The sequence below is a fragment of the Calidris pugnax genome, unplaced genomic scaffold (genome assembly GCF_001431845.1).
Source record: "Calidris pugnax isolate Ruff unplaced genomic scaffold, ASM143184v1 scaffold18, whole genome shotgun sequence".
In the NCBI taxonomy this organism is placed as follows: Eukaryota; Metazoa; Chordata; class Aves; order Charadriiformes; family Scolopacidae; genus Calidris; species Calidris pugnax.
This window is the reverse complement of record NW_015090812.1, coordinates 3719348-3734003: the sequence shown is the minus strand read 5'-3', so window position 1 is coordinate 3734003 and position 14656 is coordinate 3719348. Positions and strand designations below refer to the sequence as shown.

General features: G+C 55.0%; 1 protein-coding gene across 2 annotated transcripts in view; it reads right to left on the bottom strand.

The window, feature by feature from the left end:
• The window catches only part of SSBP3 (single stranded DNA binding protein 3), a 46457-nt gene extending 32274 nt beyond the window's left edge, over positions 1–14183 (bottom strand). For both annotated transcript variants that reach the window (XM_014939412.1, XM_014939413.1), the window contains exon 1: positions 14136–14183. In XM_014939412.1, coding sequence (XP_014794898.1) covers positions 14136–14168 — 33 coding nt within the window. In that variant the 5' untranslated portion in view covers positions 14169–14183. The remainder of the gene's footprint in view (positions 1–14135) is intronic.
• Positions 14184–14656: the final 473 nt, after the last annotated feature.

The following is a 14656-nucleotide window of genomic DNA, read 5'->3' as shown; positions in this document are numbered from 1 at the left end:
GGAGGGGGGGGGGGGGGGCAGCTCAGAGCCATAAAAGAGCCTGGTAAAAACAACAGACTGTGGTTGGGGGGGGGGAGGGATAAGATACGCCACGGCTTTAAAAAAGCACACCGCCGAGGAGAGTTTGATGGCTCTGCCAAAAGGAAAGAAGCGTCTTCCCACTTGCAAACAAGAGTTAATTATAGAAAAAGGGAAAAAAAAAAAGGCCCAGGAAAGTGTTAAAACCATCTGTGCCATGAGGAAGGGGCTGGGGGCCGGGCGGGCGCAGGCAGCAGCGCTGACAGCTGCTGTGTGCAGGCAGCCTGGACTGCTCCCCCCGTGCCGTGCTGTGCCATGCCATGCCACCCCTACCATGCCACCCCTGTCCTGCCACACTCCTGAGCCCCTGGTGTTAGCATTGCTTCAAGGTCCTACCCGCCCCAGCAGGAACCGCCCCCCCCAACCCCGGCAGCAGGAGGGATGCACAGGGCAGGAGCTCCAGGTTCAGCAGACACGGCCACCACCAAGCCCCAAAATGCTCCTGGGTGACACAGAAGGGAGGGACACGCCTTGGACACACAGCGCAGCCTCACCGTGAGATTTGTCCTAAATATGTCCCACCTAAGCATCATGCTGGTATATCCCAAGGGACAGACCTCTAGGCACACATTTTTAAGCCCAAGCTTGCACGTGTGATGACACCGAGCGCCCTGCATTGCCCCTGCCACCTCCTCGGCAGGGCTGAGGGTGGACATGCCTCCTGCTGCGGGAGGGATGGGGTCCATGGGAAGGATTGTGTCCACGGGGAGGATGGGGTCCATGGGAGGGATGGGGGGGGTGGGAGGGGATGGGGTCCGTGGGGAGGATGGGGTCCATGGAAGGGATGGGGTCTGTAGGAAGAGATGAGGTCCATGGTCTGTGGGAGGGATGGGATCCATGGAAGGGATGGGGTCCACGGTCTGGGAGGGATGGGGTCTGTAGGAAGGGATGAGGTCCATGGTCTGTGGGAGGGATGGGATCTATGGGGGGGATGGGGTCTGCGGGAGGGATGGGGTCTGTGGTCTGTCAAAGGGATGAGGTCCATGGTCTGTGGGAGGGATGGGGTCCGTGGCAGCCAGCGCCCAGCCCGGCTGCCTGCAGCAGCGCCGCCCAAAACCCTGCAGCCGGATCCCAACCGCTTCACAAATATTTACCTAGCTGCTTTTTAAACAAACCCGAAATGCCGGAGAGTTTAAAGTCCATGTCCCAAACAGCTCCCGTCTTGCTCCCGCCTGCCCCCGGGGTCCCCAGCCGCCTGCCCCGGGGGAGCCTCTGGGGTCCCGCACCCTGCCCTGATCCCTTGCTTTTAAATAAATTGCAGGCAGTCGGGCTCCTGCCTGGTCAGGCAGCCGGGCCAGCGGCAACACTCCTGCCTCTGATTTTATTAGGGACATCCAGGCTGGATGATGCCTGAACACGCAACCGGTGCATTTCAGAGGAGACCTCACGCTGATGAGCTTGCATATAGATTCACCGCAGAAAATAATTAGCCATAATTAAGGGCTTCTGGTTTATGGCTCCAACAATTGTTTAAACAGCAGAGCCCTGTTCAAATTAGGTTCAGGACTTGCCAATAAATACTTCTTTACCGTGATACGGTTTAGTTTCAAGCTCCTGCTCCGAGCAGCCAGCCTGGGCTACTCAGATCGGGGCTAAAGATGCTTCTCCTGCGAGGAGGCACAGGAGCTACATGGCTGGACCCAGCTCCAAAATCACGGTCGTTTGGAGCAAAGAGAAGGGAAGGAGCAAAGGTAGGAAAAAACTGTCGGAACACGGAGAAGACAAGAGCGGATGAAGAGCAAGAAGGTGTCACCAGGGGGTAGATGGGTCCACAATGTGGGCACTAACGTGGCACGGTCAGATCAGTTGGTGTTTCAGTTCCCCAAGTTGGAGGAGCAGTTTGAGGCTCTTCCACGCAGCATCTACCCACCAGGCTGGCCCCCACCCCACCTGCGGCGCTCCCTCCCTATGGACAACATATGGCACGTCTCACCTCATTAGAGCCGTAACTAGCAGAAATAATAAGCAAGTTTGGTTCCTCCAACACCACGTGCTGCTTTAAGAGAGCGATCAACACACAAAATCTAAACTAATGTGCAAGAACAAACTCTTCAGCACCAAGGTTTTTTGGTGTCCCCACAAAACCCTGCTCCCAAATCCAGCCATGGACCTGGGGTGTGCTTGTGCTCGACAACATCAGCCTGTGTGATATCAACTGGGCAAAGTAGAGTTAAATTTGAAGATCAATATTCGTATCGAGGGTTTTTGTCCATAAAATGCGGTGATGGCAACACGGCCATAGGCTGCCTGGATGCACTGGGAGGGCACCCATGCAACCTCTGGAGTAAGGAAGTGGTGAGCAGGAGCCCCAGGCTGCTGGTTCCACCATGCAGGAACCATGCATGGGTGGAAACCCGCAAACAGCTCCACAACACATAGGCTGAAAGTTTACTTTTTTCTACTTCTTAATTAACACCATCCCTCCATTAGCGCTGGCAAAGAGGGAACCCAGCAGCATGCTACTGTCCACCACAAGGCACCAGGCTGTCCCACCACACTGGACCAGGTGAAGGACAAGAGAAGAGAAGTCTATATGATGGCCTGTGTAGGACCTCTGTCCCCAGCACAGCGGGGACATCATGTAGGGATGCTGGCCCTCACCCTGGATAGCTGCTTCTCTCCAAGGCAGATCCTGAAGCCACCTCAGGGCCATCCAGTATGGAAAACCCAGACGTTGCCACAAATCAGTAAAAGTCTTTCCACTGTTTTCTTCGAGGAAAAGGGATGTTTTCCCCCATCACTGCTTCTTCCAGCAGATAAAACCTCAGAAAGTCCTAGGAGCAAAACCCTGATGGTGCTCTACCACCCAAAAGAGCATCTTCATACACCTTTGGTGCCTCCCCAGAGGGAGAAGCCAGGAGCACTGCTGGCTCCCACCAACCGCAGGGTTTTTCCGAGTATGATCTAGGAGCACCGCGGGAAGCGCACAGGGAAAACGGCCCTATCATAAAACAACTCAACTTTATGACCTGAACGTTTTAAGATGTAGCAGAAGCCTTTGTACCATGGATGTAACTGCAATATATCAGTGAGCCATCGCTTCCACCAAGATCTAGCGCTCGAGATTTTGCAGCAAACACTGACTTAAAGACCCATATCAAATACATTATGATACCACTGTTTCCCGTTACCCACGCTGATGATTCAATTAATTTAAAAAACAGCAGTGAAATTTAATTTCACCGTTAACCCTGCCATCCCCAGCAACCACCAGCGGGGAAGATGGCAGCCACCTGCCTGAGTTTGGATGGACCCAAGGGGTGGGAGGAGAGCAAAGGGATGAAAGATGAGGAAATATGGATGCGAGCGGAGAAACGGGACAAGGGAGGATCTTTTCTAAGCCCTTTGCAGGGGTAGAAAGCGTAGGAAAAGTCTGCAGGAGAGACGGGACAGGGAGCAGAGGAGGAGTTGCAGAACAGCATCTGCAAAGGGCTTTATTCAAAACAGGCTCTTGCAGGAAAGGCTCGCTCTCCTCCTTCCACCGGTGTGGCTCAAATCCACGTGGTCCTGCACAACTCCAAAGACAAACACAATAGAGAGTGCAAAACACGCCGGCGGCCGCCCTCCAGAAGGGCAACCCCAAGAGCCTGCCCAGGTCTCGCCTTGGATCCATCAGTAGGGCCAAGGGTTAACAGGAACCGTCAAAAGGAGCATGAATTCCATAAGGGCAAGCTGTTCTTTTTGGGGGGATGAAAGGCTGCCCTTTAGAGACCCGCAGTGATGGTTTGCACGTGGGCTCAGGCTTCAGGTCAAGCGAGGCTTCGTCAGGCAGCCCAGCTCACCACGGAGGGACAGCACAGAAGGGACACGGCCGCCTGACGAGCTCTCCTCCCCGACACGCGGCCGGAGAAGAATAGTTAGCCCGAGCAGAGCCCTCCCATCTGCTTTTGTTTTCCAGTCTTCAGTCCCGGGCTCTGCTAAAGCCCCTGAAGTCACCAGGCATCTGTTCTCCTCCACCCATCACAATCTGCCAGCCACCGCCGCTCTGACAGCCATCCATCACGCCGTAATACGCTGACCACGGGACCCAGTGGGACATCATTTTCAAGTCAAATGCAGCAGTTAGCATAAAATAAAGCATCGCCCTGGTTTGGGGTTGGTTTTTGTGTTGGTTTTGTTGGGGTTTTTTTTTTTTTTGGACAATTCTGCAGCTGCAGCTAGGGACTTGGTATGCAACAAAAGTGATGGGGGGGGGTGGAAAAAGGCACAGGAAAATGGCAATTCTACTCTTCTGAGTCATAACAATTATGACGTTGTGATAAGAAACGTTTTCTATGAATTTTTAAGTACCAGTAATCCTGTTTTGCAATTGTCCCCCGGGAACAAGGCGACAGATTGAATGGGGCTGACAGTTATTTCCATCCTGACGAAGGCGGCTCCGACGCGCCGTCTCCTCCCTCCAAACTTCCCGGCTCCGGCGTTCAGCCCAACGCTCCGGCTTGTTTGGTGCATGTGAAGTGAAGGTGGCTCAGCCACCACTGTGACCGAGGACATCTTCAACAACTCTGCCAAAACCACCCCGCCGGCCCCAAACCCTCAGCCTGTGCTTATTCGTGCGCCCATAGAGCGGAGCTGCCCCTCTAAGAGCAGGCACAGGGGAGGAGATGCATGGGATAGAAGTCCCTTTTCTTTGCACGTGCAGTGAATCCCTCGAGAATCACAGAATCTTCTAGGTTGGAAGGGACCTTAAAGATCATCTTGTCCAACCGTCAACCTAACTGACAAAAATAGACACCCACACAACAAACAAGAAGCATCACCATCACTAAACCATACCTCCCAGCACTACATCAACCCGTCTTTTGAACACCTCCAGGGATGGGGCCTCAACCACCTCCCTGGGCAGCCCATTCCAATGTCTGATGACCCTTTCAGTGAAAAAATTTTTCCTAATATCCAGCCTGAACCTCCCCTGGCGTAACTTGAGGCCATTTCCTCTTGTCCTGTCGCCTGTGACTTTGGAGAAGAGACTGACCTCCACCTCTCTACACCCTCCTTTCAGGTAGTTGTAGAGAGCAAGGTCTCCCCTCAGCCTCCTCTTCTCCAGGCTGAATAACCCCAGCTCCCTCAGCCTCTCCTCATAAGACTTGTGCTCCAGACCCCTCACCATCTTTGTTGCCCTTCTCTGGACCCTCTCCAGCACCTCTATGTCTTTTTTATGGTAGGGGGCCCAAAACTGGACACAGTACTCGAGGTGGGGCCTCACCAGTGCCCAGTACAGGGGGAAACCTTCAGCTGAGAGCCACGAGGCAAGTCAAGCATCTTGGTCCCCCCTGGTCCAGCCACAGCAAACACCCTCACAGGTCCCAGGAAGATGGGGATCAACAGGGAAGAGCATCGCTCGCGGTATTTGAGACTCCAAAATTTCCATCGCTACCCTAAAATCCCACGGATTTATCCCACTGACACGGAAACGGGCGGCGGGAGAAGGCGGCAGGGAAACGCACCTTTTTTGTTAAAGTCTTTTAGATCGGGAACAAAACCGGCTCCTTTTACCTCTTTTGTAAAACGAGCACCGTCATCAGAATCAGTGCCGAGGAGCGAATTTGTTTTGCAGAGGATCAAATAAATAATGGATGATGAAGGAAAGCTGCCACGGCGAGACTGCTGGGGAGATGCTCTGCTCTAGGCAGCCTTTCCCGATACGCTCCTTCTTACAGCTCCTCACGCTGGCACCACCTCCAGCCCCAGGGATGCTCCCCAAACCCGGGTACCAAGGGCTGCACCGGCCAAAGCGACGCGCTCCAGGACATCAGTGGCCATCCTCAGCCACCAGCCTGTCAATAACTCTCGATCCTTTCAATAATATGTTAAAAACAAGGCGGGAAAGACTAAGTTTCTGCTTCCCTGCGAGCAGTCACCCTGTGCCTCTCCCACCTCCACCCCAGGACTGCTCCGTGCCACCACGGTGGCAACCTCCATGAGCAGGGACAATGGCCTGTGACACCTACCAGGGAAGCCTGGGCCTTTAAGCACTATATAGCCAGAAGACATTAAAACCAGCCTGTCAATTTAGATGCAAATTTATTTTAGATGCGACAGAGGGCTTACAAAAGAAGGTGCAGCAAGAGAGAGATGCTGTTTGCTTCTGCTCAGGCTGTTGTGATTTGGCTCCCAAGCCCTGGATGGGTGTTGGGATGGGTGACGGGGGGACCTGCCGGGATGGGTACTGGGATGCAGAGGCTTTCACCTCCGGATCAGTCCCTGGCTGAAAGCTGGCTCCATAACGACCTAAAGCCTTTAGTCTGAAGGCTGTGCAAGCTGCTGCCATGGGAGAAGTGCAAGCGCAGAAGCATGCCCACAACCGCTGCCTCCTCCGCACCCTCTTCCTGGCAAGTCCTCCTCGGTGCCATGCTGCCGAGACCGGCATCCTTTGTTTTCTACTTTGTTTTCCTTCCCTGAGCCTGGGGAGCCCTTCTCCTCCTCCTCCTTGTCCTACCACCACCACCACCACCACCCCCGGGGCCAGGCTGCAGCCCGGCAGGTCCCCGGAGCGGTTTCTCAGAAAGCGTAACCGTTTCTGCAGAAAGTTTGGCAGCTCGGGCCAATGGCAGGACTTTCTTTAATCAACTCAAATTGCATTTTCTGCAGATAAGTCTCCCACTCTCGGCTGCCAAGAAAAAAAAAAAACAAAAAACCCAACCCGACGGCAGGAAAAAAAAAAAAAAAAACCAAACCAAAAAACCCCAACCCCACCACTACCCCCCCCATCCCCATCCAGGCTGCAAAGTCACCGCACAAGCTCGCAGGGTGATTATTTATAGCCTTTCCCTCTGCAAAAGCCAAAAATAATTGTTCCAGCCCAATTACCGAATTTCTGAGCACTCGGCTCAGGGGTAGCCACCAAAGCACCGTGCCTCGAGCTGCTCACCATTACCACCCAGTAAGGTGGGATGGCTAACTGTGGTGGGCATCTCCGGAGGGGTGGCACACTGCCGGCATTGGGGTGCTTCCCCAATGACAGGTTTAGGCAAGGACAATGTGTCCTATGGAACATAAGGTCCATAAGGTTCATCAGGGGCACCAAAGAGGTTCCCCAATAGAGTGCTGGGCTCTAACGAGCTTTTGCTGCAGCCTGGGCTGAACCCCAGAAACCTCCATAAATGTTTGACCGCCCTGAGAACACACACAGGGAAACATTGAGTTGGGTTCCTTCCACCCTCTCCTGAAGCCCAGCAAGACTGAAAGCCTTCTACAGCCCCTCTTCAGACACCTTCCCCAGCCGTTTCAGCCCTCCCTTGGCTTCCCGTCCCTCCTTACGAGCCCTCTGATGTGGTTTGGAGAGTGTTTTTCCTCCTTGTTCAGCTCAACGCACCCACACCACCACTGCCTTTCCTGTCGGCAGCAAAGGCAGGCGAAGAGGAGCAACGACGTTTTGCATGGGAAGAGGGAGAAAGCACCAGGTGCCCTCTCCGAGTCACCACCTCTGAGCACCTTCCCTAATCTTCACAAAAAAACCCCATACATACACCAAAAATACTGGTGGTGGAGTCAACCCAAGGGGTAATGCAAGGCCTCCCGGGTTTGGTATTGCACATTTGGAGATGTTCATCTCTTGACAGCTCCATAAAGAACAACCCAACCACTCACAACCCAGCGTGAGAAGGGAAACCCAGCTGGGCCGGTGGCCCCAGCTGAAGAACCGGCGGGAGACCAGTTGTGGAGGAACCTGTGTGGGAACCCAGAGACGCACCCAAAGCAAACCCACAAATAAACACATTTCTTTCTTTTTAGAGATAGCCTAAAACCTTCCCATTATCAGGGAGGGAGTTTTCCTTTGGTATCTCCTTTGAGAGGACCAAAAGTATCGTGCTGAGCTGCTCTCATGACAGCGCTGGCCTGGGGTCCCCATGAGATGCACCCTACGCTGTAGAGCACCCAGTTGCCAGCACCTGCTTCCAAACCCAGGCAGCCAGCAAAGCTGCAAATGCCTAAAAAAAAAAAAAACCACCCCAAAACCTGCCTATTCCCTTCCTATGACTCATCCCACCCCACAACCACCTTCATCCCGGGGAGCTCTTCCTCCCAGGTGCTGCAAACCTTCTTGGGGATCCACCTCGGCGGGACACCTCCGACCGGGACTCACCTCAAGCTTCAAACCGAGAGGACCACCGAGCCCCCCCAGCTTGGGGGGGACCATACGGGGCTGGGGTTGGGGGGGGGGAAACCTCATCTTTACCCCAGCAAGTGTTGTCCCCCTCCCCTTCCCCACGAGGCTGCGCCGGCTCCAGCCGCTCCTGCGATCCAAGCGGAGCAGATGGCACGCACAACACTTACGGCTTCGCTTTCCAGCCGCCATCGCAGAGCCGCTTCTCGGCAGGGCGGAGGCGGGGGGGAGACGGCTTTTTTTTTATATATATATATTTTTTTTTTTATATATATTTTTTTTTCCCTGGGAATTTTGATTTTTTAAAAAAGAAACCCATGTATAAACCTGCGCTGGAGACCCAGCAGCCCCTGGTGCTCTGCGGAAGGAGGGTGCGTACCGGCCGATGGGCAGTCTTGTCCCTCTGCCCGTGCCTGGGGAACCAAGCTGAATGCCCCAAATTCCCCTCGAGAGGGACAAATCCTGGAAGGCCTCACAAAGCAGAGATGGAGGGAAAAAAAAAGGGATGAAGGGATCAAAAAAAGGGGGTTTCTAGGGATTCTGCTGGCTTGCCTGGATTTTCTCCCTTTTGATAGCTCATCCCCAGCTCACCATGGGGCAGCTTCTCCTCCGTGCCACCCCAGCAGGGTGAACATAAAGTTTTGGAGAAGCATGTCCAGATGGGAGGAGATCCAGAGGGAAAGCCGAGCTGTGTTTCGGTTCCCTAGGACATTGGTCCTCCTGTCTCCACCAGCTAAGATGAAGCAAGGCAGATGCTGTCCCACCCAGTGTGATGAGGCTCTCTGGGGGCATTCACCAGCTTGGGGGGGCCAGACCTGCCCAGGTCTGATGCCACAGTGTGACGTGGTCCTCTAGCCCTACAACGATGGCTCAAACCAGGTTGTGTTTTTTTTTTTTCCTTGCTTCCCGGTGGAAGCCAACACCTCGAACGAGGCTGGGAAACCATAAATCTGGGCATCGCAGACACCAGATTGCTTTCAGCAGCCGCGCTCCGCTCGGAGCTGGGCGATAAGTAACAAAAAGTCTGCGCTCTGCGCCGCCGGTTCCTTGTCTGGGGATGCATAAAACCTGGGAGATGACAGATCGGGCACCTCCATCCAAGAGCATCCCGGTGCTCGCTCCTGCCGGAGAGGCGGGTAAACAAAGGCGGCTCTCCCCGGTGTCCGCGGGCAGCTGCCACCCCCACCCTGCCATGGCAAAAACAAAAGAGGTCTGCACTGCTGGGATTTGAGGGAATGGGATGCTCCCGGTGCTATCCCGGCCCTTTTATTCTCTTGGTACCCGCAGGGGAGCTTGGCCCTGGAGCCCCCCCTCGGATATCTCCCTTCCCAGGGAAGGGTCTCCTCGCCCAGGCTGGATGCCAACAGCAGTGGGAATTACTCGGCGGCACACGGCAAGGAGGAAAACATCCCAGTTTTGGGCACGGAGAGGGGTTCAGCCATCCCAGGAAAGGGCTCGGAGCAGGCTGCGGCCGTTCTGCACCCAGTGGGTTTGGCAGATCCCTGCCTGAACCCCAGGTGGTGCCCACAACTGTGTGGGCAGAAGAGTTTGAGCACCCGTCCGACAGCACCCGGGGATTTGGCGAGGTCAAATATTTGGCAGGGGAGCTTTCTGATGCGGTTGGCTCAATTTAGATGGCCCCCACCGCTGGCAAGGATGCTCAACGATGCTTTGCACTGGGGCAGTCATGACAGCAAGGGAAAAGGGAGGGCAATGGGAAATGCCAACTTGAGGATGCTCCAACAACAACAAAAAAAAAGAGAAGGCGCCATGGCTGTGGGACCACAATGCCCAGGTCTTGGTCCATCCATAGGTGGACACATGCTGGTTGTGCTCACCTGGCCTCCTGAGTTCCCAGCAGCCTGAAGCAGCTGGAATAACACTGCCAGACTCCTCCCAAACTCATCCTCTTTCCCCAAAACACTGGCTGGACCCCTGCATCTTGTCTCCATCCATCCCCATCCATAGGTGGACACGTGCTGGTTGTGCTCACCTGGCCTCCTGAGCTCCCAGCAGCCTGAAGGAGCTGAAATAATGCTGCCATCCTCCTCCCAAACCCATCCTCTTTCCCCAAAACACTGGCTGGACCCCTGCATCTTGTCTCCATCCATCCCCATCCATAGGTGGACACGTGCTGGTTGTGCTCACCTGGCCTCCTGAGCTCCCAGCAGCCTGAAGGAGCTGAAATAATGCTGCCATCCTCCTCCCAAACCCATCCTCTTTCCCCAAAACACTGGCTGGACCCCCTGCATCTCATCTCCACCCCCTTTTCCAACCACTGTGGAATCTGTGCCACCTTCTGCATGCCCCATCAGTTTTGTCACTCAAGCCCCAGCTCCTCCCCATGGCTGGGTTTCACCCCAACAGAGCAGCACAGACCCCAAAACGTGGGGTTTGGGAGCGACCATGGGGACACACGGATTATTTCACCAGGCCAGCGGGGTGAATCCTTCGGAAGGAGGGACGGGCAAGGCAAGGAACCATCTCTGCAACCTCAAAGTTGAATAATTACCACCTGGGCTGTGGAAAGTCCTCTCCCCCTCCCCGGGCCACCAGCTCCCCGAGAACCCACCAGCACCCGTGGAGGGAACCAAACCCACCGTGTCCCCCAAAAACCCCGGGGGCTTTGCCGAGGAATGCCGGGGGCGGCGGTGGGAGGGGGGGGAGCAGCCGTGGCGGCGGCGGCGGCGCTGGGAAGGGAACCAGCTGGAGAGCCGCAGCCTCATGAAATAATGAAATGCCAAACCAACCCCTGCATCTTCCACAGTCTCTCAGGTCACCTACCAGATTAGGAGGCCTGTTGCTAAGGCAACCATATCTTGCAAGTGCTAGCTGAACTTCCCCATCGTTTTTAACCCTTTAAGGAGCAAAAAAACCAAAAAAAAGCAGGGGGGAAAAAGGGAAAAAAAAAAAAAAAAGGGATATATATATATAAAAAAAATAAAATAAAAGGGTAATGTCGATGATTCAACCCACAGGAGAGCAGCAGAGGCAAAAGGGGAGCGGCTGGGAAAGGGGGGGGGTTGGAAAAAGAAATAAACCAACACACCCCAACCAAGCACCCCACAAAAAGTCAGGTTACGCACGTGGAACGGGGGCAAACAAAGCAAAAATGGAACTTTTTCTAAAAAACAAAAAAACAACACAAAAAAGCAAAACAACAAAAAAACACAACAAAACAACACACAAGCCCTGGTGGCCTCGCAGACGCCAGGCAAGCCCTGCCGCCGCGGCAAGCAGCCGGCAGGCCGGCGCCGCACGGGAGGGGACAGATGGCCGGCGCTGCGCCCAGCGGGGACGTCGTCGTCATCATCGTCGTAGGGATGGAGGCGATGGGCACCCCGCGGCCACCCCGCCAGCTCTGCCCCCACCCGGGAGCACCCCACCCCCGGGGATACAGGGGTTGGTGCTCTGCCAGGATGAAATAACAACAAAAACAAAACAAAACAAAACAAAAAAATTTAAATACAAACCAGCCTCACTCGCCACCCGGGGATTGCGGCCCAGCAGGGTGATGGGGGACCACCGTCCCCTTCCTCTAGGAGGGTAAAACCTCATTTTGAAGGCACACAAGCAGCGAGCCCCAAATATTGTTGGGATAATATAATATAACGGGGAGGCCTGAGAGCAAGAAGGAAAAAAAAAAAAATTAAAAAGAAATAAAGAGAAGTGAGGCGATGCACAGGCAGCACAAGGGAAAAAAAAAGGAAAAAAAAATAAAAAAGAAAAAGGAAGGAGGGGAGAAAGAGGCATGGAAACGAGGAGAAAATGTGGAGCGGCATAAATCAGGCAGGCGGGGGGGCCGGGGAGGCACGGCAGCACGTGCTGCATCCCCAGCCAGCGGGCAGCGCACGCGGACGGCTCCTGCCCGTGGGGCTGGCACCGGGAAGCAAACCGGCCTCGTGTCCCATGGGAAGGGGCTGACACCCAACACACCCCCCCCCAGGTGCTAATTCAGGGTGGGAGTATCGGCTCTGCCACCCAGCACAACATCGTTCCCCTTGTTAGAATCCCTTTGGGAAAGAAAAAGCCTCCGCTGGCGCCGGTGCAAAAGATGCTCCATAACAAAAATGGAGGGGGGACCCCTTTTTCCATCCTTTCCCACCCTCGGGTCAGGGCGGGGATGGCAAACGTGACAATTCCTGCTGAATTCCCCTCAAATGAGGGCAGCAAGATGGAAACTTGCCTTCTTTCCACCAGCCTGCTCCGAAATCATTATAAGGAGAGGCACAGGGGTCCATGCAAACCCAGCCCCGCTTTGCTCCGGGGTCACAGTGTGATGGGCTTGTGGCTGGGCCACCACGCTGGGGGGCTGCTGGCATGGCCACCCGGCTCCAGTCCTGCCCTCCGACCTTGCCCCCACGCTGCCACCCCTGCACCTTGCCAACCGGCTGGCAGGAGAAACTTAATTAGCCTTGTCCGTCAACCCCAAACATCTGTAACCAGCAAAATTTACAACCAGAAATAAAGAGGAGTGACCTTCGCGGCGTTGAAAGACAGTTGGGTTCTTGTATTACAACAGCGGGGACAGGCAAAATTCATTATCTCTAATAGCCGTCCTTATAACCAGATTAAACACAAAGCCAGCAGTTCCATAGTCCCTGACCTGCCACTGTCCCCGTCCCCATCCCGGGTGGAGGGGAGCTCCCACAAACCCCACCACTGCCAATTCAGCTGGTGGTTATGCATGTGGCCACCTCCATCCCTCCTCCTCCTCAGGGAAAGACAATATCCCAGCTCATCCCACCACACCAGGCTGGGCTGGGGACACCCAGCTGGTGTCACATCCCTCCTGGTCCTTCTCCAGGCAGCACCAGGGAGATGCTCAGCTCCCCAGCGAGCATCCCAGAGTTATTCCCCACACCAGGGATGCTGTGGTGGTACCCGGAGCTGGTGCTGCAGATGTTTGCTCACGGGATGGAAAGGGAAAAACCACCTGGTTTCCAGCAGGCAACCAAACAGGGCCTGACCCTCCGGAAACAATCATCATCACGTCCCAGTGCACGTAGGTTCCCGAGCACGAGGGCTTTTGTCCTGAAGACGCAGCCAAGGCTTTCACCTCTGGCTGTGAGATGCATGCGGTGCCAATCACCGGCCGGGGAGCCAGAGCCTGTTATTTTCATCAGAGGATGTTCTCCAGGGGGACCTTCAGCTGCCAGCCAGGAGAAACAAGCCACTGGAGAGAAAACTTGAGCCTCCTAATGGCTTTTTCTTCACCACCCCCAGCCCTGGCGGCAGCATGAGGGCAGATCCTTCTCCAGAAGATGAGCACCACCAGCGGGGCCAGCTGGTTTCTCCCACGTTCAGCAGCAACAAGTCAAACTGCTTGGAAAACACTTAAGGTTGGGGAGGTGGGGGCGGGGGGAAGCTTCAAATGGACCAGGCGGACGGACGGTGCACCGTGCTGGAGCAATGGTAAAATTTAAAATTAATTAGCTGGCAGGATGATAAAGAAGCCATTGTGCAGCATGGTAGAGCAATCCAAGTACAAAGGCTTTATACAAGTCCTGCTGAAAACTCCTTGATGACTGCAGGTAAGGACGGACAAGCCGTTAGGACGTGCCATGACACCCTGAAGGGCTCCGGGACAAGCAAGAAAATGTGCTTTTAACGATGAAACAAGCCCTGGGAGCCCCAGCCTGGGCCTTCTCTCCAGAGGGGAGTGAAGTGCCTGGGCTTTATCGGTGCTGTGATGCCCAGGATAAACCAAAACCAGCTGGTTTGGGTGTTTGGGTTTTTTCACAGAAAGTAGCCCTCGAGTTGGGCTGAGGACACCCATGTGCAACACTGACCAGCATCTGCCTCCTTGTGAGCTCCCACCTCCATCCCCAGCTGTACCCCACCAATCACACCCCTGCTGAACCCCTCCTTGATGTCTCCAAGCGTTCCAAAGCACAGCTGCCCCTGCCTCAAACCAGACCCCGACAGGGTCTTACCAAACCAGACCTACCTCCTGCAGAGAAAGACGCCAACAGGTCTCCATCACCCGGTGGAGATCCAGGTTCTGCTCCTCAGGGAGGAGCAGCCCCCCTCCCAGAGCTGCTGGGGACACAGGACGAGGGGGCTGGAGCTGCAATGGGGAGTCACTCCAACGCTGCTACCAGCCCCAACCCACCCCCAAACCTTCACCTTCCTCCTCCTCGCTGCAAGCATCACACCCGGGCAGGGGGATGTGGGGGCTCACGGAGCTCCTGCACCCCACACCCTGCGCTTATCCCACTGGGGATCCCCCCAAAAAGGGGGGGCGAGCGCCCAGCGAGGGCCAGGCAGAGTGGGAGGGCAAGGAGGATGCTCTGCGGGGCTTTGGCAGGAGAGCAAAGCCAAGGAGCCAGGCCACAGCCTTATCTGCCCACCCCAAAGCAGGGTGCGCTGCGAGGAAGCACCCTCACCCTGCCCCCTTCCTCGGCCTGCACCGCCTTTATTTTTTTTTTTTTCCACTTGAAAAAAAACAACCCCAAAACAACAAACCGA